A 26,306-nucleotide genomic window follows, 5' to 3' on the forward strand; every position below is an offset into this window, starting at 1 on the left:
CATGTGCTTGAAGACCTCATTGTAATAAACAACCACAGAACAAGACTTTGAAGGAGGGAAAACAGATGTAACACACTTGAAAATGAGAGAGAAAAATCCAGTGGGCCAGACAGAACAAAGACCTTAAAAAGGCATAGCTATCAGAGTAATCTGATCCAATGGAATTGTGCTGAATGAGTCTGCAGTAGCCAGCATTCAGCAGGTAGTATTCCACTACTATAAAGAATCTAGGAATAGTTCTTTAAAGGTGTTGAATAATTATGTGCTACTGCTTTCTGTGCAGAACTCAGCAAATCAGTTAATTAAAAATCATCTAAAATATACATGCCAAAGCCCTACATCTTTTTTAATGTTGATATTCCCAGACTTTCTTAAAATATGTAAATATAAATTACAAATGGTGGCAGATATACAGATCACTCTACTGCGGTTTGCTATACTCAGTAATCCCTTGATTACTTCTATATCAAAATCTTCCCTGCATTCTAGTCATTATTTGTGTTTTTATTTTGATCGTAATTGTGCTAGTTCTCAAGCCATTGGGAAATAAATCCCCACCTCTTTAGTTATTTTACACTGCACCTATAACAGATTATTAGTCACTCAGTACTTTTGCTTCACACTTGTATATTCCATGCAGCCACTGTAAGACGCATGTATCTGGTGCATTTGTTAGTTCTGAATTGTTTTCCTTTTTAGGAGCAGTGGTGAAGAATTGTATTAGTGAGAGAAATTGTCAATGATGTAATTGTATGGTTATAGGCAATGTAAGAAAAGCTGCAATAACGACTGTAGTGTAAATGCTCAGCTTCAATAAAAGTGGAAGTATGCATTTTTATTTGTTATTAGCACTTAACTAATTACCATTGAAACTGAACTCTATTTATATAATAGAAAAGGAAATGAATACAGAAAGGTCAGATGATGAATAGTCCCTTGACCAGAATATAACAGGCTGTGAATTCTTTTAGAGATGTACATTGAATAACTTAGTATCTCTCTGAAGCTTTCTTGAAAATTCAGAAAGGACTATCAACTTCTAAATCTGCAGAGGACATGTCTATCTGTTTTCATTACCCTGGCAAAGATATGAGCCTGAGACTGCTATATGAATATTAAGGAATCTTCAGAGAACTGCTTCAAACTTTGCTGAAACAATGAAGAATACATGCCAGTATCTTTGATATTTTAAAATTCTAAAGATAGAATGTTTAAGGATTGGTTCTGTGTATATTAGTAAAGAAAATGGGGGAGGTACAAATGGTTTGAGATGTGGAGGGATAATGATAGCCTTCCTTTGTGACCTTGGGCAAGTCGCTTAGGGCAGTGGTTCTCAACCAGGGGTACTTACAGTGGCCACATCAACTCATCTAGATATTTGCCTAGTTTTACAACAGGTTTCACAAAAAACACTAGCAAAGTCAATACAAACTAAAATTTCATATAATCAATGACTTGCTTATACTGCTCTATGTACTATACACTGAAATGTAAGTACAATATTTATATTCTGGTTGACTGATTTTTATAATGGTAAAAATGAGAAAGGAAGCAATTTTTCAATAATAAAGTGCTGTGATACTTGTGCATTTTTGTGTGTGATTTTGTCATCAGCAAGTAGTTTTTAAGTGAGGTGAAACTTAGGGTAACAAGACAAATCAGACTCCTGAAAGGGGTACAGTAGTCTGCAAAGAGACTACTGACTTAGGGCTTGTCCATATGGGGACACTCTGGAAAGTTAATTATCTAAAGGTGTGAATTAAAAGAAGATTAGTTAAACTGCATTAAACTCCTGTGTGGACTCTTATTTAGAATTAAAGTGGCCTTCATTCAGTTTAGCTTAATTTTAAAATAGGCTTAATTCAGTTCATTTTAATTCTGAATGAGTATGCACACACAAAGGTTTAATGCCGTTTAATCCACTTTTAGTTCATGCCTGTAGTTAGTTTGGATAAACTTTCCAGAGTGTCCCTGTGTAGACAAAATCTTAGCCTTTTTGTGCCTTGGTTCCCCATCTATAACATGGGGGTAATAGTAATTCCTTACCTCAGATAGGTGTTGTGAGGATAAATATATTAAAAATTATAGGGCTCTCCAATATTATGATAATGGGAATTGTATAAGAACCTAAAATAGAAATAGAATTGCACAGTTTCAACATGAATGTGAGATTATATGGAAGGTCATTAAATAGAACACATTGTCTGTATGTGGTGTGCTTAGGATCACCAGAAAATTTGCATAATGTGGCATGTAGGGCTCTGAGATTAGTATTTAGACTCAAAACTGCTTCTTTCATTTCATGTAATTTGTATTCCACCAATGTGGTACAAAGTGAATTAAGTAATGAGGGAAAATTTGAGGGGACGGGGATTGAGGGAATTAAGACAATTGTGCAAAAGATCTTTTACAAATCAGCATGTTTGAAGAAAGGAAGGAAGAGTAGCCTTATAGTACAAACATACATATGCATATCCTGTCTTCTTTCCTTTCCCCATTGGGAACCAGTGGTCTTGAACGCAGCAGAATTGGTATTGTCATTCAAAACAGGGGTGCTGCATGCCAGAGGGCTCATAGTGGGGTTCCCCTTCTGAGTCACTGACAAGAGCTCTCAAGCCTGGAAAGCACTTAGAAGGGCTTGTTGATGTGGATCTGAAACTAGTCGATCTGCCAGGGCACAGATCCACCATTACAGGACACACAGGATACTGCATCCTTGAAGCTACATTAGTAGCAGCAGAGTGGCTCTGCAGCAGCTAATTTTTGGCCTGAAGGAATGGATTTATTTTCCATTCCCCATGGCATTGTTGTTTTCACAGCTCTGAGGCTAAGATTTGTCCTGTAGTCAGTGATATGAGGAAGATGGAGGTACAGGCTTTGTCATCAAGATAAACCATCTTCAAACTATCTACTCTTACAAGACTAAGTCCTGGCCTGCACTAGGAACATAGGTTGGTATAATTACATTGCTCAGAGGTGTGAAAAATCCACACCTGGGAGTGATAAAGTTAAACTGACCTGAGCCTGGTGTAGACAGCGCTAGTTCAACAGGAAAATTCTCCCATCAATCTAGCTATTGCCTCTTAAGGAAGTGAACAGGAGAAGCCCTCCTGTCAGCATAGGTAGCGTCTTTGCAGCTGCACTGCTGTAGCACTTCGGTGGAGGTGTAGATGTGACATACCAAGGGTACAATCTAGACTAGTGAAGAGCTGTGCCACCCCCTCCCTCTAATCTGGGGTGCCATTTATACTGCTTTGCTGCTGTAGCTTCCAGCCAGGACTGCTTCCAAAACAGCCTGCAGCATATAGGTCACACTCAGTCCCAGATTGGATGGCAGAGCTATTCATTAGTAAGACTGTGTGTCTGTCATGGAGGTCATGGATTCTGTGACTTTCTGTGACCTCCATGACTTCTGCAGTGGCCAGTGTTGGCTCAGGGGCAGCCCCTGGGCCACCAGCAGCAGTTTGGGTGTGGGAGGGGGCTCAGGGATGAGGCAAGGGGTTGAGGTGCGGGCTGGCGCTTACCTGAGGGTGGGCTCCCACAAGCATGTCCCTGCAGCTCCTAGGCAGAGGGGCCAGGGGACTCTGCATGCTACTGGTGCCTGCAGGCAACACTCCTAAAGCTCCCATTGTCTGTGGTTCCTGGCCAACGGGAGCTGCAGAACCGGTGCTTGTGGCAGGAGCAGCATGCAGAGACCCCTGGCCGCCCCTCCCCCTAGGAACTGCAGGGACATGAGGAGCTGGGTAGGGAGCCCTGGCAACCCTCCCCCCCAGCACCAGCAGTTATCCTGGGCCGTGCGCTGCTGCCCACCACCATCCCCAGCACCCGTGGTGCCCTGAAACCACTACCCCCACGCGAGCACCTGCAGTCCTCCTGGCCCAAGTTTTAGTTAGGGATATATAGTAAAAGTCACAGACAGGTCACGGGCTGTGAATTTTTGTTTACTGCCAGTGACCTGTCCATGATTTCCACTAACAATACCAGTGACTAAAACGTAGCCTTATTTATTAGTCTAGAGCAGGGATCAGCAACCTTTGGCACGCAGCCCATCAGGGAAATCTGCTGGTGGGCCAGGATGGTTTGTTTACCTGCAGTGTCCACAGGTTCGGCCGATCGTAGCTCCCACTGGCCACAGTTTGCCACTCCAGGCCAATTGGGGCTGCGGGAAGTGGAGGCCAGCACATCTCTCGGCCTGTGCCACTTCCCGCAGCCCCCATTGGCCTGGAGCGGCAAACCATGGCCAGTGGGTGCTGCGATCAGCCGAACCTGTGGATGCTCCAGGTAAACAAACTGTCCCAGCCCGCCAGCAGATTTCCCTGATGGGCCACGTGCCAAAGGTTGCTGATCCTTAGTCTAGATTGTACCCTGGGTATATCACAGTAGACAAGCCCTAACATTGCAACTGCCTTTCAGACTGACTGAGTTTCTTACATTTAGAAGGCAATCAAGAATTATTTTTTTTAATCTGAGTTAGGTTTGCAAACCACTTTGCTGAAGTTCACTCAGTAGCTATTCAGTCTTTTGGGCTCATGTAGAATGTTGGTATTTTGTCCAGAGTCCTATATTTTTATTCAGGTAATGGAATCTAGGGAGGCTACGGATTTCAGAAAAATGAATGTAACAAAAGTGTAAGTAAGTGGATGCCGCCATTTGTGAACAGGGCAATTACAGCCAGGAGTTGTTTTAAGCAGAATAGTGTCATATGCATGTGAGTGCAGATTAGATATACACAGTATGAAGTGAAATAATAAAATAATTATTTGGTAAGCTCTGTGCTGTGCATAATTATGTAAGGTTTAGATGTTTTCAAATTTTTAAGTAAATCAGTTACTCTTACCATATGAACACTGTTACGTGAGGATGCCATATATTTGGCATTATTTACTATTCCATGTATGTTGAGAACTTTCTTGGATTGGGGTATAAATTTTAGAATCTTAATGCAAGTACTGTATTAGAAAGTGGTATTTTAGATACGATATAATCATTGAGATATTCAAAATACACCATATTCTATTTTAGACATATTTGAATTCAAAGGATTTTTATCTTACCTTTCACTGAATGTGTTTAAAGCTTTGTTATCCTACCAATACATCTTCCAGATTAATCTCTTTCAAGATTAAAATGTCATTCTTCTGAGTCACCCCTACAATTAAACTGGATCATAATCTTTCTTTCCTTTCAAAGCACTGAGTCCTGTAATGAAAACTTCTTCCTAAGGTAACACACCTTTTAAATAGATAAATATTTAACTATATTTTGGAGAAAAAACATACATTTTTTACTTTCTATGATTCAATGAGTCATGAATTTTTGAGAACGTGAAGATATTAGTGAAAAAAATTATAGTTCTTAGTAATTCATTGGTAGTTCAGAAGTGTTGCTTTATAACTTTGGCATTCTATTATTTCTTGTAGAATATGTGCATATAATGTCTCGTGACAGAGATTCCTCGCAAAATGGCATCTCCCACACATATTTTCACAGGTTATGTTTCACATGTTCTCAATCAAGTTGGCGTCACTATAAAACTCCATTTGTGTAACCCTTCTAAATCAATAGTTTCAGAACTAAAAACAGGAAAAAAGTTGGACTTCTCCAAATGTCATCTATCAAATTATGGCCCTTCATGCCCTCTTTTTTTTTTTTTGTGCCTGCACATGATGCAGCTGAACCTGAAAGGAGTAACATGGCTTTTACAGTTACTTCTGATGGGTAGTCCATGAAGTAGATGTGCAGAGTTACATATTTGCACTTGTACATCCATTAATCCAAAGTTCCTACTGCTTTGAGAGGCAATGCTGGTGCCATGAGTTACATTTGTGGATGACACCAAGCTGGGAGGGGTTGCAAGCACTTTTGGAGTACAAAATTAGAACTCAAAATAGTTTTGGCAGATTGGAGAATTGGTCTAAATTCAACACAGACAAGTGCAAAGTACTTCACTTAGAAAGGAAAAATCAAATGGACAACTACAAAATGGGAAGTAACTGGTTTAGTGGCAGTATTGCTCAAAAGGATCTGGGGTTATAGTGGATCACAAACTGAATGAGTCAATGATGAGATGTGGTTGAGAAAAAGGCTAATACCACCCAGGGTTTCTTAACAGGAGTGTCATATGTAAGACATGGGAGGTAATTGTCCCACTGAGGCCTCAGCTGTAGTACTGTGTCCAGTTCTGAGCACCACATTTTAGGAAATTGGTTAAATCACAGTGTTATAATATCATGTGCTGCAAATAGCCGCTGGAGACACATTAAAGAGCCACTTGTGGCTCATGAGCTGCAATCTGAGTATCACCGCACTAGGGCATCTTTTTGTTTTCTCCAACTGAATTTACTGGGATGTTAAATGTGCTGGAGGAACTTCAGATTGCTAACGGAGCAGGACCTATGCCCCAGTAAAATCAAGCGAGGAAATATTTGGGGATGGGACACAGCAACCTTGAAATGAGTGTTCTTGAGGCCATTGATTTTTGGTGACTATTCCACTAGCAGATCTTTTTGGATACGTTTATTGAGAAAGTGATGCAACTTTCGCAATATCTGAATTCTTTCAGGCTTGAATAGGACACACATGGCTTGGTAGTCTCATTTGCTGATGATCTCTTAGCAATGGACAAAGGTCAGATGTCCATGGTGATTCCTTAAATCTGTTCACAGCCCTCTGTTGCGGATGAGATCTTGTTGATTTGGACTGTTACCAGGGTGGATATTATTTTTTTGAGTGATTCTGCTTTATTTCCCCCATCAGAGGGATCCCATTAGGTCCAGCTGGCAGTTGCTCATCTCACTTAAAGGTGTTCTTGTTTGGCATTTGGAAGCATTTATTTATTATCCTTTGTTTTCAATGTGCAAGTGAATCTAGGTATCTGGGGAAGAATGTGAGATGTTTTTGACTGTGTGGCACTGTACCTGCATGGTGTGCAATGGTCTTTTTTCCCATTAAACCTGGATTGTCCAGCATTTCTCTTTTTCCAGTGTGTGGCCAAGATTAAGTCTTGAGTGAGATGTGCTGAGGCAGAGTGTAGGTAAGACTGAATTGATACTGATTGATTCAGGGATGGTTCTAGAGAGAATAATGGGGATGGTGACTGTGGCCCTGCTGCTGAGAGGTTTTGACATCCTTGGTTTGCAATATAGTTAGTATGTTATCCTTGATTGTTGCTGCAGTCTCATATAGTTTTGTTGCCCAAGAGTTCTGTTACACTTCCCAGGGATACCCAGAGTTGTGAGGCACTTCACTACCACCTGCCCTTAGTGTTAAATAGCCTTGGTCTGTGCCTGCCATGGGTCAGATCCCCAACTCCTCCTGCTACAGCAACTCAAGCACTTTTTGTTAAGCCTCTCAGGCCTCACTGTCACTTACAGGTTAGCAATTGGCGTAACCCAACCCTTGAGCCCTCCGAGGGTCTCCCTGGAATGTCCACCTCCTGGTCCAGTGGACACATTCCATATTCATGGAGTCACTGCGTGCAAAGAAGTAGTACACACCAGCTTAACAGTTCCACCTCAGATCACCACTCTGCTTAAACACACAACACTTAGATGCTTATAGTGAAGTCAAGTATAAGTTTAGTTAACAAAGCCTAGAGCAGGCCTGCACAACTCGTAAAGCAACGAGGGCCACATTACTCCAAAGAAAACAGCTGAGGGCTGAAACCCCTCGGCCCCGTGGAAACACCCCTCCACCAGCACCTCCTGACCCCGTGGAAACATCCCGCACCAGCACCGCCCAGGCCTGCAGAAACAAACTCTCCTTCCCTAGCGCCGCTCCACCAAAACAGCTGTGGGCCAAAAAGGAAGGTTGGGGGTGAGGAGGTGATACTTGATTTTAAATCAGCCAGGGGGTCCCAGCTGAAGAGGCGGCTGGGAGCCCTCAGGGGCAAATTAAAGGGCCTGGGGCTCCGGCGGCTGGGGGAACCCGGAGCTTTGCGGGGCTGGGGCAGGGATTTAAAGGGCCCAGAGCTCCTGCCGCTGAGGGGAGGCCGAGCCCTTTAAATCCCAGCCCCAGCCTGGCCGCTGGAGCTGCGGACGGGATTCAAAGGGCTCTGGGCTGACCGCAAAGCGCCATGTGCGCGGGATTTAGAATCCCCCTGCAGGCTGCACAATGAGCCTCCGTGGGCCGCATGCGACCTGCAGGCCGCATGTTGTGCAGGCCTGGCCTAGAGATTCAAGTAGTAGCAAGCAGCAGTAGTGGAAACAAATGGTTACATATAAAATAAAATCATAACAGCCATTCTAGAGCCTAGACTTAACAAGTTACTCATGTCTTGTAGAATATTGCTCACCCCAAATCCTTGCAGTGCTTTACAGCCAGACTGGCTGCAACCCTCCTTTCATGAGACAAGCATGCTGTCAGTTTGCCTCCTAGGTAAAGAATTCAGTGTCCCATTGCACTCCAGGATATACCAACTCAATCCTTTGTCTTTATTCATAAACAAGACAGCCCCACTGTTTATTTCTTCCTGCAGATTTTCACTCTTTTAGATTTCACAGCCATTCCATTCACAACTGGGTCAGTACGCAACAAAGCATGCAATACACAAATAGCCAGACAGGGAGATGGGTGTCAGTTACCTCCTGCCTGAAGGGAACATCTTTGAAGTATGACACTTCCTAGCAACTCGCCTTGACTCCAAGACCTTACAACCATAATTTTCTATATATATACACATAACTCCTTAAATATTAAGTTTTGCAATGATTGATGACCATTGGTTCTACTGACTCAGTAAGAGCCACTTTTTTAACTATTATGCAGATATCTGACCCAGGGTGTAACAATGCGGTTCTGGCGGGACCCAACTCAGAGTGCCAATTCAGGACAAATTGCTTAAACAGGGTAGTTACAGCTCAAGGCTGGGGTTTTTCCACCCCTAAGGCAAACCAAACCAGCCAGATAAAGAAGTCTTTGGTCTCACTCCACTGGCTAACCACAAGTCACACAAGCAATTCACTTAGACACTCCAGTTTCCCAATGTCACCACCAGTGCCACTCATTATGGAGACAAATGGTTATGAAAACCAATATCCCAATAAAGAAAAAAAAAGTTCTCTCGATCCCAAAGAATAAACCCCCAGATCCAGGTCAATATACAAATTAGATCTTACCCACAAATCATGCTGTTGCCAATCATTTGGAATCTAAAATCTAACGGTTTATTCATAAAAGGAAAAAGATAGATGAGAGCTAGAATTGATTAAATGGAATCAATTACATACAGTAATGGCAAAGTTCTTTGTTCAGGCTAGTAGCAGAGATGGTATAAACTACAGGTTCAAATCAAGTCACTGGAGTACATCCACAGGTGGAATGGGTCATTCAGTCTTTTGTGTAGAGCTTCCATTTGTAGCAAAGTCCCTCCAGAGATAAGAAGCAGGATTGAAGACCAGATGGTGATGAGGCATCAGCCTTTTATAGTCTTTTCCAGGTGTAAGAACACCTCTTTGTTTTTACTGTGGAAAATTACAGCAAAATGGAGTCTGGAGTCACATGGGCAAGTTCCTGCATACTTTGCTGAGTTACAAGGCGTATCTGCCTTCTCTCAGTGGGTCAATTGTATAGCAGATGGTCCTTAATGGGCCATCAAGCAGGCTAGGCAGAGCTAACACCAACTTGTCTGGGGTGTCACCTAGACGCACAGCAGAAGTTTGAGGTACAGACAGTATAGAGCCAATATTCGTAACTTCAACTAAAAAATGACACATGCATACAAACAGCATAATCATAACCAGCAACCCATAACCTGGTCTTAGACACTTTATATGACCCCCTTTACGTAAGATTTGGTGCCACTACAGGACCTTGGTTGCAACCATGTTCTATATGGTCCCAAATTATATCAATAAAGTTACACAGGGGTTCTCTGTAAAACTCTGGGCAACCCTGGGTATTCTGTCTGTTGGCACCAATGGCACCCTGAGTGTCATCGTGCCTCAGTGGGTCAGAGCTGAAAATGCCAAATTCAGTACAAACTGCTGACGCATAGGGCAGACTCACCCCAGACTGGAGGTTATTTTATTATTAGATTATACCAAGCCAGTAACAAAAGTGAACTTGTTCTCACCACACTGGTTAACAAGAGGCCCAAACTGCAGTCTTCTTAGGCATCCTAGCCCTTGGCTCACCACCCAGAAACTGATCTACATAATGAGTGGTTGCTGAAAACCAATTTAATCAGATATAGAGTTGTTCCAATCCCAGAAGATCAGCCATTTAAGACAGGTCAATATATAACTCAGATTTTACCCAATAACTAAAAGCTAAAGGTTTAATAATAAAAGAAGAGGAGAAGAGAGTCATTAATGGTTAATAGATCATATACATACAAGTGACTTTTTAGTGTTCATAGATCAGGATCATAGCAGTGATGGAATCAACTGCTAGCTTGCAAATGTTCCTCTGGAATTACCCAAACATATTGAGGGAGGGAGGGTCATCAGTCATTGTTCAAAGCTTCCTTGTTAGAAATCCAGTCCAGAGAAATGAAGCAGGAAATAAAGACAAAATGAGATGTCTTGGGTACCTTTTTATAACCTCTGCCATGTGCATGGAATTTTACTGTCCCAAACAAAGCCCTCAGCCTCTGTCTGTGGAAAGATACTGGCCCAAGATGGACTCTAGGATCACATGAACATATCACATGTCCTTACATGCTTTGATGACTAACATATCTGCCCAAATCTTTGCTGAGGTGTCCTTAAGAAGTCTTAGCGGGTGAGATAGGTTTCCATTATGGCCATTGTTAGAGTGAAGTGTCCTTAATGGGCCATCAACACATAACTGTCTGGCCTTGATGCAAATCTTATCTGGTGGGTGTTACCCAAAAATACAACATATGTATAAGATACAGGTCCAGGGCCAATATTCATAAGATTAGACACAAAGATGATATATGCATATAAGCACTCCTAGCAAAGCACAACTTTTCCAGTGACACCTTACACGACAGTTTGTACAAGATTTGTTGCAATCATACAGCATCACACTGGGTCACAAGGTCTTTTTTCATCTGTACCTAGTGTAATAATTTATGACCATTTCTCTCAAATATGGAGTTTCCAGAGTTATCCATACATCTGTGACCTCCAGAATTAAGTGCTAAAACCCATTTTACATGGGGCTTTGCATGAAAACTCCACATGAAAGCCTCAGCAGGTACATAGTATGTTACCCCAACTGCTTAGTGGTAGCTGATATGGAGAGTGTCATCAGGAGGAAGGAGGAAACTTGTTCACCTTAGCCTCCAATGATAGAACAAGAAGCAATGGGCTTAAACTGCAGCAAGGGAGATTTAGGTTGGACATTCGGAAAAAGTTCCTAACTGTCAAGGTAGTTAAACACTGGAATAGATTGCCTAGGGAAGTTGTGGAATCTCCATCTCTGGAGATATTTAAGAGTAGGTTAGATAAATGTCTATCAGGGATGGTCTAGACAGTATTTGGTCCTGCCATGAGGGCAGGGGACTGGACTCGATGACCTCTCGAGGTCCCTTCCAGTCCTAGAGTCTATGAGTCTATGAGAGTCTATTACATCAGCAGAACTTACACTGCACTCAATTACTTTTGGATGTAATTCAGGGTGTCACTATTGATCTTTAAAGACATATAGTTTGGATCCTAGTTTCTTGGAAGGCCGTATCTCTCCCCATTTGCTTCCCGAATAGTGGAAACCAAGTGACCAGATCCTGTTATCAGTCCCTACAGCTGTAAGTCTGGAGACTAGTGGCAGAATAGTTCCAGCAGAGGATTCTTGTCTCTGAAAATCTCTTCTCAATGTTTCTTTACACTTTGGCTTTGTATTATGCCCTATCTACTTGTCCAGACTGTTGCTGAAATGTGGAGAGTGAAATTTTTAACTATTATTTATTCTGACTCATTTTAAGTAAACATTTGCACCCCCAAACCATTATATAGACTTTAGGAGTTATATAGAGTTTAGTTTCGAAACACACATTAGTAACATAGGGAATAAATACAGTATCCTGTTCCAAAAGATTTCATGCTATTTAAAGATGAATGAAATCCACTTTCCTCCAACATTCAGTTTGACATTTCAAAAGATAAGTTGTATCTCACTTTGTATCATCTCACAAATACATCTGAATATCCCTTTGGCTTCTTCAGAAATGTCAGATATCTAAGATCTGCATTAAGAGAGAGTATTCCTGTTACTATTTCAGAACATGAAAGAAGGTAAAGTATCGGTATAGAAAATATAAAGAATGCAGGTGCACAAAAATAGAATAAAGTACAGTGATCAAAGGTCATATCCATATTTCCTACCACAAAGTGCTCGTCCCTTTGCATCTAACAGGTACATAGCACTTCTGATTTTGATCAGCTCAAACTGCTTTACAGAACGTATGCAGGGATCACATCATCCATCGCTGAGGTGCAGCCATGTCTAGTCTGGAATGAAAGGCTGTTTAATATAGTTTAGCTATAGAGGGAATTTAGACAGACAATGCAGTAATGCACATTGGAATTTGTCCAGGATGTTGAAGCTATAAACTCCATTCTTGAGATCTTAAATGAAAAAAAAATGGTCAAGGCAGGAGTTTGCTAGCTTAAAAGGAAGAACACCTCCAGCAGCACAGTGCCACCTAGCATCATATTTGGGCAGTTCAATACTCGCAGCAAGTGGCACCCTTCTTACTCACTTCTTGCCAGGGCCAGCTCCAGCATTTTTGCCACCCCAAGTGGCGAATTAAAAAAAAGAAAAGAAAAAGCACTTTGGCAGCAGCTCCACCGCGCTGCTTCATTCTTCCGCGGCAATTTGGCGGCTGGTCCTTCCCTCCAAGAGGGACTGAGGGACCCGCCACCAAATTGCTGCTGAAGACCTGGACATGCCAACTCTTTCCATTGGCCGCCCCAAGCATCTGCTTCCTGCACTGGTGCCTGGAGCCGGCTCTGCTTCCTGCAACAGCTTGCCTTTTCTTAGGAAGTCTCTCCTTATGTATTGACTACTACTTTTGTTTTGACTGGAGCAGTGTGAATAACTGATTTTTATTTTTATTTTTTAATTCACTAGCTGATCCAAGCAAACGCAAAAATGTTTGGGTTTGGGTCGAGCTAAATGTTTTGTTTTTGAGTTTTAACTTAAAATAAAATTAAAGCAAATTTCAAAAGGAAAAGTGATTTTGAATCAGTGTTTCATTCAGAAAAAGTAAAAATGAAACTGACTTCTGGAATTTTTTCCTACCACAATATTCGTGGTGAATGCAACATACATTTGCAAAATGTTTTGGGCAACCTGAATCTGCACTTTTTTGTTGGAAGAGTTTTGGCTTAAAAACTTCACGCAGTTCTAATATTGATATTCTTTGGAGGTCTTATTTTCTATATTGGTCAACCAAGAGTTCGGAGGGAACTAAAATATGAAATTGTAAAACTACCTGTGGGTGTATGTAACATATTGCTTAAATAAGCTTGGAGGTGATCCTGGCAATTACAGGCTGGTAAGTCTAACTTCAGTACCAGATAAATTGGTTGAAACTATAGTAAAGAACAAAATTATCAGACACACAGATGAACATGCTATGTTGGGGAAGAGTCAACACAGCTTTTGTAAACTGAAATCATGCCTCATTAATCTATTAGAATTCCCTGAGGTGGTCAAACAAGTGGACAAGGGTGATCTAGTGGATATAGAGTACTTGGACTTTCAGAAAGTATTTGACAAGGTTCTTCATCAAAGGCTCTTAAGGAAAGTAATCAGGCATTGGATAAGAGGCAAGGTTCTCTCATGGATCAATAACTGCTTAGAGGGTAGGCATATATGGTCAGTTTTTACAGTGGAGAGAGGTCAATAGCAGGGTTCCCCAAGGATCTGTACTGGGACCAGTGCTGTTGAACATATTCATAAATGATCTGGAAAAAATGGTTAACAGTGAGGTGGCAGACAATACAAAATTATGCAAGATAGTTAAGTCCAAAGCAGACTGTGAAGATCTGAACCATCTGGCATCAGCCACTATCAGAAGACTGAATACTGGGCTAAACGGACTCTTGGTCTGACCCAGTATGGCCATTCTTATATTCTCATTGTTAATATTGCTCGTCTTTTGAATTCTCAGAAAATTACTGCACAAAGGGATATGGCTGTAGATTTAATATGCTATATAAAATATACCATTAAAACACACTACCTTTTTCTGTAAGAATTTGAAATCTGACTTTACAACTTTCCCCAGTTTCCTTCTTTCTGCAGTGACTTAAGGTATAAATTACTGTGTAGGATATTACAATGCAATTTCAATCACACATGACCTATTTTTACAGGATCGACAATATCGCCTGAAGACTTCTTCCGTGCTAATCCTTTCCTTAGTTATAATGCTTGAATAAGCTGAATCACATAAAAGCTTTTTTAAAAAATTATGTACAATAGAAACAACCACACAAGAAGAAGGATAAATGTCTAGAAGGCATAATGGTCTTTACAAACAAATTCAGAATAAAGGGATTGTAGGGTTTTTTTGTTTGTTTTTTGTTTTTTTACCATCACTTGCAAGATACACAAGGCTTTTTTTCCTTAATTTAAGTTGAGACATCTTTGCAAATCATTTCTCTGTGTTAATATGTATGCTCTATTTTCCAACAAGTAAACATATCAGGGTTTTAAGGATTTATGAATATACTCTGGAATTGGTCATCTGTTGGAAATATAGGATGCTAGTAGGCAAGGAGAGGTGATTTAGGGCAGAATTTTCAAAATGTTAGAAACCTGTCCAATTTTCAAGAATTGACTTTCAGAGGGATTTCCTAACTCACACACGTTTGAAACTTTAATCTCGACTTGATCAGATGTGAAGCCACAATATAGATGTAGGATGGGATTTTCAAAACTACTCAGCATTGATTTAATTCTGTTTTCATTTAAATAAATTCTAAAACTCCTGTTAATTCAGTAGAACCTGAGTTAGTTCATGCTGAGTACTTTTGAAAAATCTTTCTGTAGAGACGTCTTCCCATAGGAAAGTGATGCCAATTTGGGTTTATCAAACTGTCCCAAGACTCTTCTTTGGGTCTAGTCTCTTAGATAACACAGTTTAAGTTTTGTTTTAAACCAAAACTAGTCTTTCTCCAGCTTCACAGTTTCTTCAGCTCCTGGCTGGTAACCTGGATGCTGGAACAATTTGAATAGTGGGGGTACTGAGAGCTATTGAACCAATCTGTAAACCCTGATATGATGGAAACCACTTCAAGCCAGGGGCGTGGCAGCACCTCCAGCAATGCTAGTTCCAGCACCTATTCTTGTAACAGATTTTTCCAAAAATACAAGGTCTGCTTCTAAGCAGAGGATCTCAGCCAGATCCACTTTGCACTTCTCTGGAGAAACCTTCCCCCTAGCTCTTTGTCTTCCCCTTTGTGATGGAGCTGGCTCAGAGTCTCCTATCTGGGCTAACATCATATGCTTCCAGATCACTTGACCTCAGCCACTGGTGCAAACCAATGGCCTGGGACAAGATGACAAAGCACAAGTGGGGCTGAAGCCAAATCCCTTAAAGGGCTAGTTCACTCTGTGACACTAACCCATTGTGTATATGCCCTATGATAGATATGACATTTTTATGCAATATTCTGAGCAAACCTTATTGAATTAAATGTATCATTGTGGGCCAGAGACTGTATGTAATTCCATGGGGAAGAGGGATCATAGTGCTCAGGAACTCAGGACACTGGGCAATGGTTAGGCAAATTAACTCAGGCTGTAACACCTGCACCTTGAAAGAAACTTGCATACATTTATTCAAACTGGTTTCTCCAGGAACCAACAGATGGGAAAAAAAGGACTTTTGGTTAAATAGTTTCAGTTAAAACCGGCTCCAGGCCTTTTCTGCTGCAACCAGTGGATGGGACCTTCTGTTCAAGCAGGGGCCCCCAATTCGTCATGGGAATGATAGGAAAGAGTTGGCCATGACTTGGGTGCTGGTGCTGAGCTAACAGCTGTGTTGAACTTGGAACCATAGAAAAACTCCTTGGTAGGGTCTGGAGGACTGTTCATATGTCTGAGTCCTTGCTGGAGTTGAGGTAATCTCTGGTAAGCTTATTAGCAAGCATGAAGGTTCTTTGATTGTTTTATGTTTTCTTTGTAATCATTTTACCTTAATAAATGGGCTAACTAAGAAAGAGCTGGGTGGCAACTTAACTATGGCAACTGCTCCATTTACTATCTCTGAGGAGAAAAGTAAAGCAGCCCTGCTTAGACAGTCTGACTTTGCAGCGGGATTTATGAGGTAAGCAGGGAACTTTGCAGCCTGGAAATACCCTAGTCAGGAGGGAGACTCACATGTCTATGATCAAGAGAGGCAACAGCTGGGGAGCTGAAAGCCTGAGCGAGAGTGACCTTGCTGGACCATGAGAGGGAAATACACATGCAGTTGCCCTGAACAATGATTCCTCTCCCACCCCTCAAAAAAACAAACAAAAAAAACATATGGAGATGCAGACAGATGGAATATTCAAGTTTGAGTTGTATTCTATTTGTCTTGACAGTCTGTGAATGGAGGCAAATAACAACTGTTCTTCTTGTGTTTAAATAGTTCAGATCAATGATAAAATTAATTCACATAAGAACTTGCTGGCTAGAATGTGAGTCTGACTGGAAAAAAAAAGTTGAGCCTTCTCCCTGAATTTTATTGCTTTTATTTTAAACAGCACCTGACATTTCAATTAAATCTTTGAAAAATATTCTTTTTAGAAAAATGCCACCCATATATTTTCTTTTTCTTTTTATTATGAAGGCCATTTGCATGAAAACAGTATATTTGTTTCTTAAGAGTTCATCTTCTCTTGCTGCATCCTCCTCATTTGAAGTCATCATAATCTTCACAGATTGATGTGGAAATCATTGTGATATCACAAAAGAAGGATTATGACTCCAGGAGGGGTACAAGCAGCAGGATCTGATGAACTCTTAAAGATGAAAGACACTGTTTCCATGCAAATGTGTTTAAAAATAAAGTATAAGGGAGAAGCAATACTGAATATAAAGTGTGTAAAAAAACTTTCAGAATTTTTGCTATGGGCCAAATTGTGATATCATTTATCACACTCAACAGTATCTTAAACCATGAGCTGTCCTGTTGAAGTCAATGGGGCTACTTGCGTAATAAGGTACTTACTCAGTGTAAGGAAAGGTGTCACAATCTGACCATAAACTATTAGGAAGTGCTTTTCGAGTCAATGAAATGCTTTTTTTTAACCTACGTTTTTGTGTATGTTTTTAATTAATACTAGTATGAACAATTATTTTGGAAAGAATTTTTTGTTTCTTCTCCTGTGCCCCACATTAAGTGATTGATTATGTAACGACTCTGCAGGAGCAGTCATTGCTACTTTGTGGGAAGCACCACCATTGTTGGGATCCTTAAATACACATCTTTAAAGGATCTTGTATTAATAACTGTGCCAGTTCATAACATACAGTACATGTAGCTCTGCTGTTGACATTGTACCTGGTTCCCCATTTCCTTTGAACTGGATAACATCTTAATGGAATGTTTAGGAAAGATGTCACTTTTATTCCACAAACTCTCATTGAAATCAATGTGATACTTTTAAAAACTGATGTACATTGTCTCTGAGTATGAATGACAAGATAAACAATATAATTTTTATACCATTACATACTTTATACTGATCAAAAATAAAACCAGTGCAGGAATAATAAGGAAAATAGGAAATGGAGTATACAATACATTACACAGTTGTCACTACTTTTTTGGTATTCAGTTCATTTAATTTTCATGCACCATCTTCTTCCATGTTCTATAATCTTGATTTATTTCTTTTGTTATTTAGAAATGGTCTCGTCATCCCCCTTTATTTTATAATGAATTTTACATGTTTATAACTGTCAGTCACTGATAAGTCTGTAATCCATTCCCTCACAAGCAATCCTATCACCTCTTTCCATTATTTTAATATTTATGTAGCTGTTTTTCTGTCACTTTCTCTGCTGATAAACATTTCAGGTGTTGGGGGATTTTTCTCTTGGAGCCTTTGTTAAACTGTGAGTAGAACACCCCAATATTGCTATATTTTTGACAGTTCCAGAACAGGCCTGAAATTTCCAATATAATTTGAGCCTTTCCATCCTAGATTGTTCCCTTTCCTTCATTTTCAGCCAATGTGCGATGTACAGCATAGGTAGTGAGATCCAAACATGATATATGCACCTCTGACACAAAAGGGAAAAGAAGTCAGTGTTTCAGCCACCTTGGGAGGAGATCTGGTCAGCATTCTCAATACATTAGTCATTTCTCTTCCCTGTTCCTTGTCTATACTAGGTATTTTCCCCTAAGATTTCCCATTCTTGTGCAGCTCCACTGATAGTAGTATCAGTGGAAGCAGTAATGCAGACAAGGCATTGGCAGCTGCTAGTCTTTTAATCCCCACGTAATTTTTAATCACTATGTGAGCTGTACCAACTTTCTCATTTTCCCCAGCTGACAACAGCCTCAGAAAGCCACACCAGCAAGTTGGGAAAATCAGCCTGGATTAAGGAAGTTCTCACTAAACCTCCTAAGATGGAGGCCAGGAGTGAGGGTGGCTTTGCACCACGTGAGGATTCAGCTATACTGGGGGAAAATCTACCAGTTATTGGGTATGCTGGCTCTAGGAAAGCTTAATATTGATTTGGGCCCATAATTGACCTAACTGAGCAGACAGTGTTTGTGAAAATTGGAAGCTGTTGAGCTTTTGAGAACTGCAGCTGTAGAGGTGGCGATGGCAGAAGTCAGGGAGAAGTACAAGTCTTTGCAGAGAAGCTGTGTTGTGGGTGACGAAGTGCATAGATTGCCAAAGAAATTGCAATCACAAGGTTGCACTGGTAGCTTGTAAAGCAAAGTTCCAGTCAAGGGGAATGCTATGTATATGCTTTTTAGTGCAAGAAAGAGGTTCAAGTATAAACACCATATTCAAATAACTTTAACTTTAAAATATGGATAGATAAATTATTTTAAGATATGTTAAGATAATACACGAATTTCAGCAATCAATACATCTTGCCCAATGTTCATTTAGGGCCCACACAATACAGATAATATAGTACTTGACTTAATATTTTAGATAGTGTTACCTCTTATCTTGCTATTAGATATTTTTAGTGGAAGTTCAAGTCTTGTCCAGAGGGGCTCAAGCTTCTTCAATGTCCTCCATCGTGTCCTCCAGCTGTTGGCCCCAACTTTCTTCCATGAGATTTTCACCACTTTCAGCCATTCCAGGGCTCCTCTCACTCCAGGAGCTGCAGCTTCCTCTCTGTGACTCAGGCTTCTGGCCAGGTCACTATGTGGTTTCCCCTTCCAGGGTATAGTGTCTCACTGGACCTATTGTCAGTAGCTGGTAGAGAAATCCACTCTTCCAGGGTCCAGCCCAGGGATCCTACAACACACAGCCAAGGTCTGTGCAGTCCTAAACCTGAGTGCTTTTCCCCTGGGCTACTTCCTACTCTATCTCCCGTGGGCTTTCTTATCCACCCTTTTCCCTTCTGGGTACACCCTTCCCTTGGGGCCAGGCTCCCAGGGTTCTGCTCTCTCTCTCTGGATTCTCTAATTCCCTCTCCAATGCAGGGGATGACTGCAGACTTCATCACTGCCACACTTTCTATTGCAAGCTTCCTGGCTTTATACTAGCCCACCCCACACCTGCTCAGTGGAGCTTCATCTTCCAATCAAGCATTGCTTCTCCAGCCTAGTCCCCTCATGTGTAGCCTAACTCACTCTTTCTCAGCTTCCTTAACCTTTTCAGGGCTGGTATTACAATGTAGTTTTAATTGCCTTTGCTTTTACTGTGCAAATGTCTTTCATTAGTATGTCATTTGAGATATATGTTATGATGCCAATCAGACTTATCAAGATACCTTTCTGTTCTCTCCCTTACATCATAAACTCTGCTGGTCTCCCTAGAGGAAAGAAAATGCATAATGTATCATTTATGACCTGTTGCATGCACACAGTTTATTTTTGTATGAATGAATTTGAATGTTACATAACATAATGCTATTGACTTGGAATTTGACTTTAGGAAGCTGATCTTTGTCGCTTGATTTTTCTCTCCTGCAGTGTGATGTTTGATCCAATATTTATGTTCAGGGAAATGGAAGCAGTGATGTTTTTAAAATAGAAAAGTGTATAACTTGCATCTTAATAGATAAGACACTGTTCATTAACTGAATACATTATCCATAAATTAAACCAAATTTCATGTAAGTTACAAAAATCATGTAACTTGCCAATTTTGTGCTGCTTATACAACATTACTATTTAACAATGCAGGTTTCTACGGCTTGAAATGAGAGACTTGATCAGGATAGGGATCTTTGGAGTGAATGCAATCTAAAAAGGGGACAAAAATAAGGAAATTATATATAATCACAATGAATGAAAAATGTAGAACAGTCAAGGGTGTGAATTATATTAGTTTCTGTTCTAATGTATGGTGTTTGAGTGTAAATCATATCACCGCTAAAGCTGACACTGACCTTGCTCACATTACAAATTATTGCAAGACATGTAATGATGATTTCATTATCACATCACTCTTGGACTGATTTTCCATTATACATGGAACAAAAGAGTTTTCATCAGTCTCAAGCTTGTAAGAGTTTGTGCTCCATCTCATTTTTCTAATTTTAAAAAGATATAAATTGATGGACAAAACAAAGGATCTCGTTCACCACAGCCTATGTATTTATCATTTCTGTAGGTATCTCAAGATAGACTCTGAAATAAGAGCTACACGCCATATGCACTAAGGTCTGGGGTTCTTAAACTCTCTCTTCAAGATTCTTGTAACCTAAGAGGTAGAGGTTTCAGATCAATATTTGTCATTTTGGATATGAGAAACAGACTGAGTTTGCTTATCTTTGTTTAGTTAGAGCTTCATCACATGCCCCTTTCTCTCTTACCTGAGTGTTCAGTGACCCAGCCAGAAAGGTAGCAATTTTATAGCATCAGAAGTGGCCATCATCAGCATCAGCATGAGAAGACCCAGACAGAGGCAGCGCTACTGCACTCAGCTATAAAATTCACCATGCTCTTGGGTTGGTGATAAATAAGGAGTGAGTACAAGTTCACACTAGTATGTGCATTGTTCTTTTATTCTTTTAGCAATAAAAGGGATTCTTTGGAAATTCAGACTCATACAGGGCCTTATCCAATGCCCCCCTGAACTCAGTGGGGAGCCTTTAATAAGAATTTGATCAGGATGAATTTAACCAAACTATGCAAATATGTAACATATGTTTAGATTTTTTGTGTGTGACAACTATAAATAATGCATCAGTTTAGCTGCTAGAGAAGTTACCCAAACATGATGTCACAGGTACAGATTCGTATATGTCTGTGTATGTCTTAATCAATCTGAAACACTTTTCTGAATTGTCTTGTGCCCTTCACTTTTGTACTGTAGCCTCCATCTTGAGCTGGACACCTAGGAGCTGTTAGATGAAATCCTGACACCTAGCAGAGGAGCTAATAATGGCTAAACCATCAACATGCCTCAGGCTTGATGGTCCATCGTTCAAATGAGTACACCCTACAATAGGCTAGCTCTAGTCCAGAAAACTAGTTTTCCCAGTTGGGAACATGTCTGGGTGGGGGAGCAGGAGCTGAGCAACTGATCTGATGGCGGGAGGGAGAGAGGATTGAAGCTGCTCTGGCAGGGGGCACCTGACAGAGAAGGCCAGACTCTATTTAAGTCCTGGATCTTCTTGCTCTGGGACTCTCTCGCCAGCCATTCATCAGCTTACAATAGGAAGAGTGGAGTGCAGGTGGGGTCCTGGGACCCTGGAAGGTCACTAACCAAAACCCAAAAGGATCTTAGAGTAGTGAAGACACTGAAGGGAGGGGTTTTCCATGCAGCTGTTTGTTATTTTTACCTAGATCTGTAACTCTTGTGCTTGGTCTGAGTAAAGTGTCTGGTGTAGAGGTTCCTTGGCAAAATGTGTGTTCCCCTGGTTTAACTGTCACAAGTTTCTTGAATGGTTAAACAATAAACCAAAGTTCCCACAAAGGTGGAGCTCTGGTGGACTTCAGTATAGGGGAGAACATAGGGTCCCACTTCCCAAGAAAGTGGTACTAGACAGGAGGATGGTACCTCAGGAGTGTAACAGAAAGGCTGGACTTTGAAACAGTGTTTGGATACAAACTCAGACCCTGTAAGATTAAATGTATGTGGGATGCAAGGGTTAGTTCCAATAGTGCAGCCTGGTGTCTCCCAAAAGAGGGAGCTCAGCGTGTAACAGTGCCATTTGACTCTTGCTGACTAGGGAGGAGTGAATGATTTGATTTTGTGCAGCTTCATATCTGGATATCAAATGAAAGCAGTGATTATTGCATTTATTACTTGTTTGAGTTCAAGAATTTCTCAGAAATTTTCAAATTTTAAATTTCAGCAATTTGAAACATGATATAATGAAACTGTAAGCTTCATTAAGGTTTTTTTAGCGGTGTGCAGTGTAAGATGTTCTCAACAGCCACAGGGAAGTAAGTTAAATAGCTTGTATTTAAAAATGCAGCTGTTCACCAGTAAACAGGTGGTATCTGCTGAATGGGAATTGACATAGGTGTTCATCTTGCTCTCTGTTTTCTACTAAAGAATCTTTAGATTTCAGTGTTAAGCCCATTTGACACTGCAACTCCTGGGAGAAAAGACTGGCTTTTAGAAGGCCATCTTTTGAACGTGAAAGTGCTCAAAACAATTTGGTTACAAAAATATGACTCTTCACAAATTGTAATGACATTGTCTAGAAAAGTCATGGCACAACTATAGAACATTTCTACTGCTATTGATTGGTGAGATGGAATAGAGTATAAACACACACATTGTCCTGTGTCCTTGACAGCAGAATTCAAAGCTGATACTCAGCTGGTGTAAACTGACATAGCTTAGGGTGATCAGATGAGAGGAACAAAATATCGGGACATATGGTGGGGGAGGGGCACCAGCGGAGCAAAAAAAAAAAAAACAAAACAGAGTGCCGCCAGCAGAGAGCCAAAAAAAAGAAAAAAAAAGTGCGAAATATCGGGACAAATGGCATCCTGACCAAACATTAGTCGGGATGTGGGACAAACAACTAACAATCAGGACTGTCCCGATTTTATCGGGATGTCTGGTCACCGTAGCATAGCTCAGTAGATGTAGGCTGTTTTACTGTGGATCTGGCACAGTGTTCATGTAACAGGGTGGGACTCACCACTGTCCTGCCTCCTTCTGGTCATTCTGGGAATTAGTTCAGTCTTTTCACAGGGCATCCTCCTCCAGTGGTGTCTGACCGCTGTCACTTCTGTTCTGGACCCACATTGTTTCAAACATTATGGCATCCTCTTCAAGACAGAGCCCTCTGGCCATGCCCCATTCCATTCTCCCCCCTTTCCAGGGGAACAGCAGTCCTCTGTCCAGCCACTCCCCTCAGTGGCAAACTGCAGCCCTTCACTGGCCAATCCCCTCAGTGGCAAGTGGGGGTGAGGGATGGGGGAGACCCAGACCCACCCACTACTCCACGTCCTGACACAGGGATCCTCTAGGCGGTAGCTACATGCTCTGTCTCCTTCAGCCCCTGCAATCTGTTTCCCTGGGCCAGTTCCCCGTAGCCCTAGCACCTTCTCCATGCATGTATCAGGGCTTCAGTCTTTCAGCCAGTCAGGCTAGAGCTCCCTCTCACTCCTCTGACCCAGCCCAGCACTGCTCTATCCACGGTGCTGGTGGTTCCCTCAGTCCTTCAGGGACTCAGTCTTTTTTCCCTGGGCTCCCAAGAGGGCACTACCTCCTCTGCCCTGCAGCTCTCTTTATGTATGGGCCTGCTCTGCCCTGATTGGCTGTTCATTGCAGCCCATCTCTGATTGCTGCACAGTCTCCCCAGGGCTGCTTTTAACCCTTTCTCCACCAGTGTGGGGCAGATGCCTCATCACAGTCCATAACAAGTCAGTCTTGTAGAGGGTTATTATAATATTTTATGCTTCCATCAACCACTGTTTTAGGTGTGTAGCTAGTCACAGCACAATGGCCTGTGGTGAGCAATGAAGCTATACATTGTTTTTTTCCTGTGGTTATTATGTTTTTTCCTAACGTATTTTGATTGTGGCCTCAGTTCAGGAAGGGATTTTTATTCAGTTAAAAGCAAGTGCTTAAATGAAAGAAGAGACTTAAGTCCCATTGAAGTCAGTGTTAACTACTTGCTTAAAAATTGTACTGAATAAGTGTTGATTTAAAAATATGTTTAAGTGATTAATTATAAAAAGGAAAGCAATATAGGGGCTCGTCTAAACAATCAGTTTGAGGCATGTTTGGGTGTGAATCTACCCTGCACTGTCCTGCCATGGACCAGTTGTCCCTGTCGACCCTGCTAATGTGCATTAACAATTAATGTGCTTTGATGTTGTCCTGTTTCAAAGAGGATGAGCTCATCAGGATCCACTCAGTCTGGAAGGCTAGTGCAGGTTGGATTCACCTCTTCAACTTGTTGCGAACTAAATGTTTGTGTAAACAAGCCCTATTTTAGGATTCAATGTATTTAACTCCATCCCTGTTTAGGTTAGCATGTAAGCAAACTAAGGTACATGTTTAAGTACTGTTCTGAACAGAGGTGCGTTCCTGAATCAGGGCCTATGTTGTTCGAAAACTTGACAGCTATAACAACTGTAACAGATCAGAACCTACATATATGTTCTTTATCTTAGACTGATAGGTATCTAGCTTAATATATTTATGTGCTCTCTTTTTTTTAATGTTTGATTAGGACATATGTCAACCACCACCACAGTGATGGACAACAACAATGGATCAGTTCTCACGCCGCCAGTGAAAGTGGGAAAGAAGTCAGTTACAGAGGACATAATGACAACATTCAGCTCGCCAGCAGCATGGCTTCTTGTTGTTGCTCTGATTGTTACCTGGTCAGCAGTAGCTATTATAATGTTTGACCTGGTGGATTACAAAACCTTTGCAGGTAAAATTCTGTTTAACATCTCATATATTTATGACCAAAATGTGTTGTTATATTTTGTGTACACTGTGTATTATATACATTTGGATGCACCTCAGCTTCTTTGAACCAGTCAGGTGAAAAGAGAAAGCCCTGAAATGCTAGAATAGATCAGTTTATATTCCATACAATTTTGCATTTTTAAATTTTAAAAATAATTGTACTCTTTAGAAGTCTTGTCATTCTATTAGCCATCTAATTTATGCTAAAGTGCTCATCCTACGGGCATTTGTAAACCTTGTTTTTATGGAGGCTTCGCTAGTGATGATAGTTTTAAAGATTTGATAGATTTGGCATTTAAAGCAGGATCCACACCCCTCTGGTTCTTCAGGAGGAGCATGGATATATCTGAACTATGAAACAGTGTGTAGCCTTAACTCTGAGCATAAATGCAACACATTCAGATTACATTACATTACGCGAATGTCTACATAAATATTACTACTAAACACAGAACAATCACTAACAGATCATTCATTCACATACATTTTCCTAAATATTACAGAAAACATAATATAGCAATCACATGCAGTCTGACACCAATAAAAACACATATATGAAGTATAATTTATGCAAGCCATGTAAACTGTAATACTTTAACATATAGAAACAGATCCTTGGTTGGCATAAATTGGAGTAGCTACATGGTCTTCTATGTAGCAACACTGATTTACACTAGTTTAGGATCTGGCCAATAACCAGTACATATGGTCCAAGCTCAAGAGTACCAGCTGGTTGTACAAGATGAGGGTGGGGATACATGACCTCTGACAGTGGTGGAAGAATGGTCATTGAAGTTGAGAAGAGGAAGTGAAGTGTAGAAGAGATATTGAATTACTGAATTCATTACTTCCTGCTATTTATGGTTTGTGCTTAGCAATTTAATACATTCAAGTTATACAGAGACCTCCTGTAATATGTTGTTAACAAAGTCCAATTTTTTTGTGTTTTAAAGAGTCCCCATGATAAGTAAGCTACTACAGAAATAAGCCTTTTAGAGGTAAATACAGTGGGTGTGGTTGGGAAATATAAGAATAAAGAAAGAAAAACCAATAAAGGTGAAAGAATTATTTTCTTAAGTCATAACTCCCGTTCTAATGTTACAACATCTGTCTCTAACTAGGAGTTAAAATTCAAACTTGAGCCTTTTTATTCAGAACAAATTGAGTTAGGATTCAACATTAACTTCCCAGAGCTTGTTGGTTTACTGACAGATATTGCCCTGCTAAATATCAATATTGATTTACTGACCTAAAGGTTTTTTGCCATAGACTGAGCCTGACACAATCTTCCAGTGTTGGATTAATGGA

General features: G+C 40.7%; 1 protein-coding gene across 2 annotated transcripts in view; it reads left to right on the plus strand.

Annotated features, from left to right (window-relative positions):
• Positions 1 to 26,306, plus strand: part of TRDN (triadin) — a 118,848-nt gene that overhangs the window by 16,370 nt on the left and 76,172 nt on the right. For both annotated transcript variants that reach the window (XM_050949840.1, XM_050949841.1), the window contains exon 2: positions 24,751 to 24,960. In XM_050949840.1, the coding sequence (XP_050805797.1) occupies positions 24,751 to 24,960 (210 nt within the window). The remainder of the gene's footprint in view (positions 1 to 24,750; positions 24,961 to 26,306) is intronic.

The sequence above is a fragment of the Gopherus flavomarginatus genome, chromosome 4 (genome assembly GCF_025201925.1).
Source record: "Gopherus flavomarginatus isolate rGopFla2 chromosome 4, rGopFla2.mat.asm, whole genome shotgun sequence".
NCBI lineage: Eukaryota > Metazoa > Chordata > Testudines > Testudinidae > Gopherus > Gopherus flavomarginatus.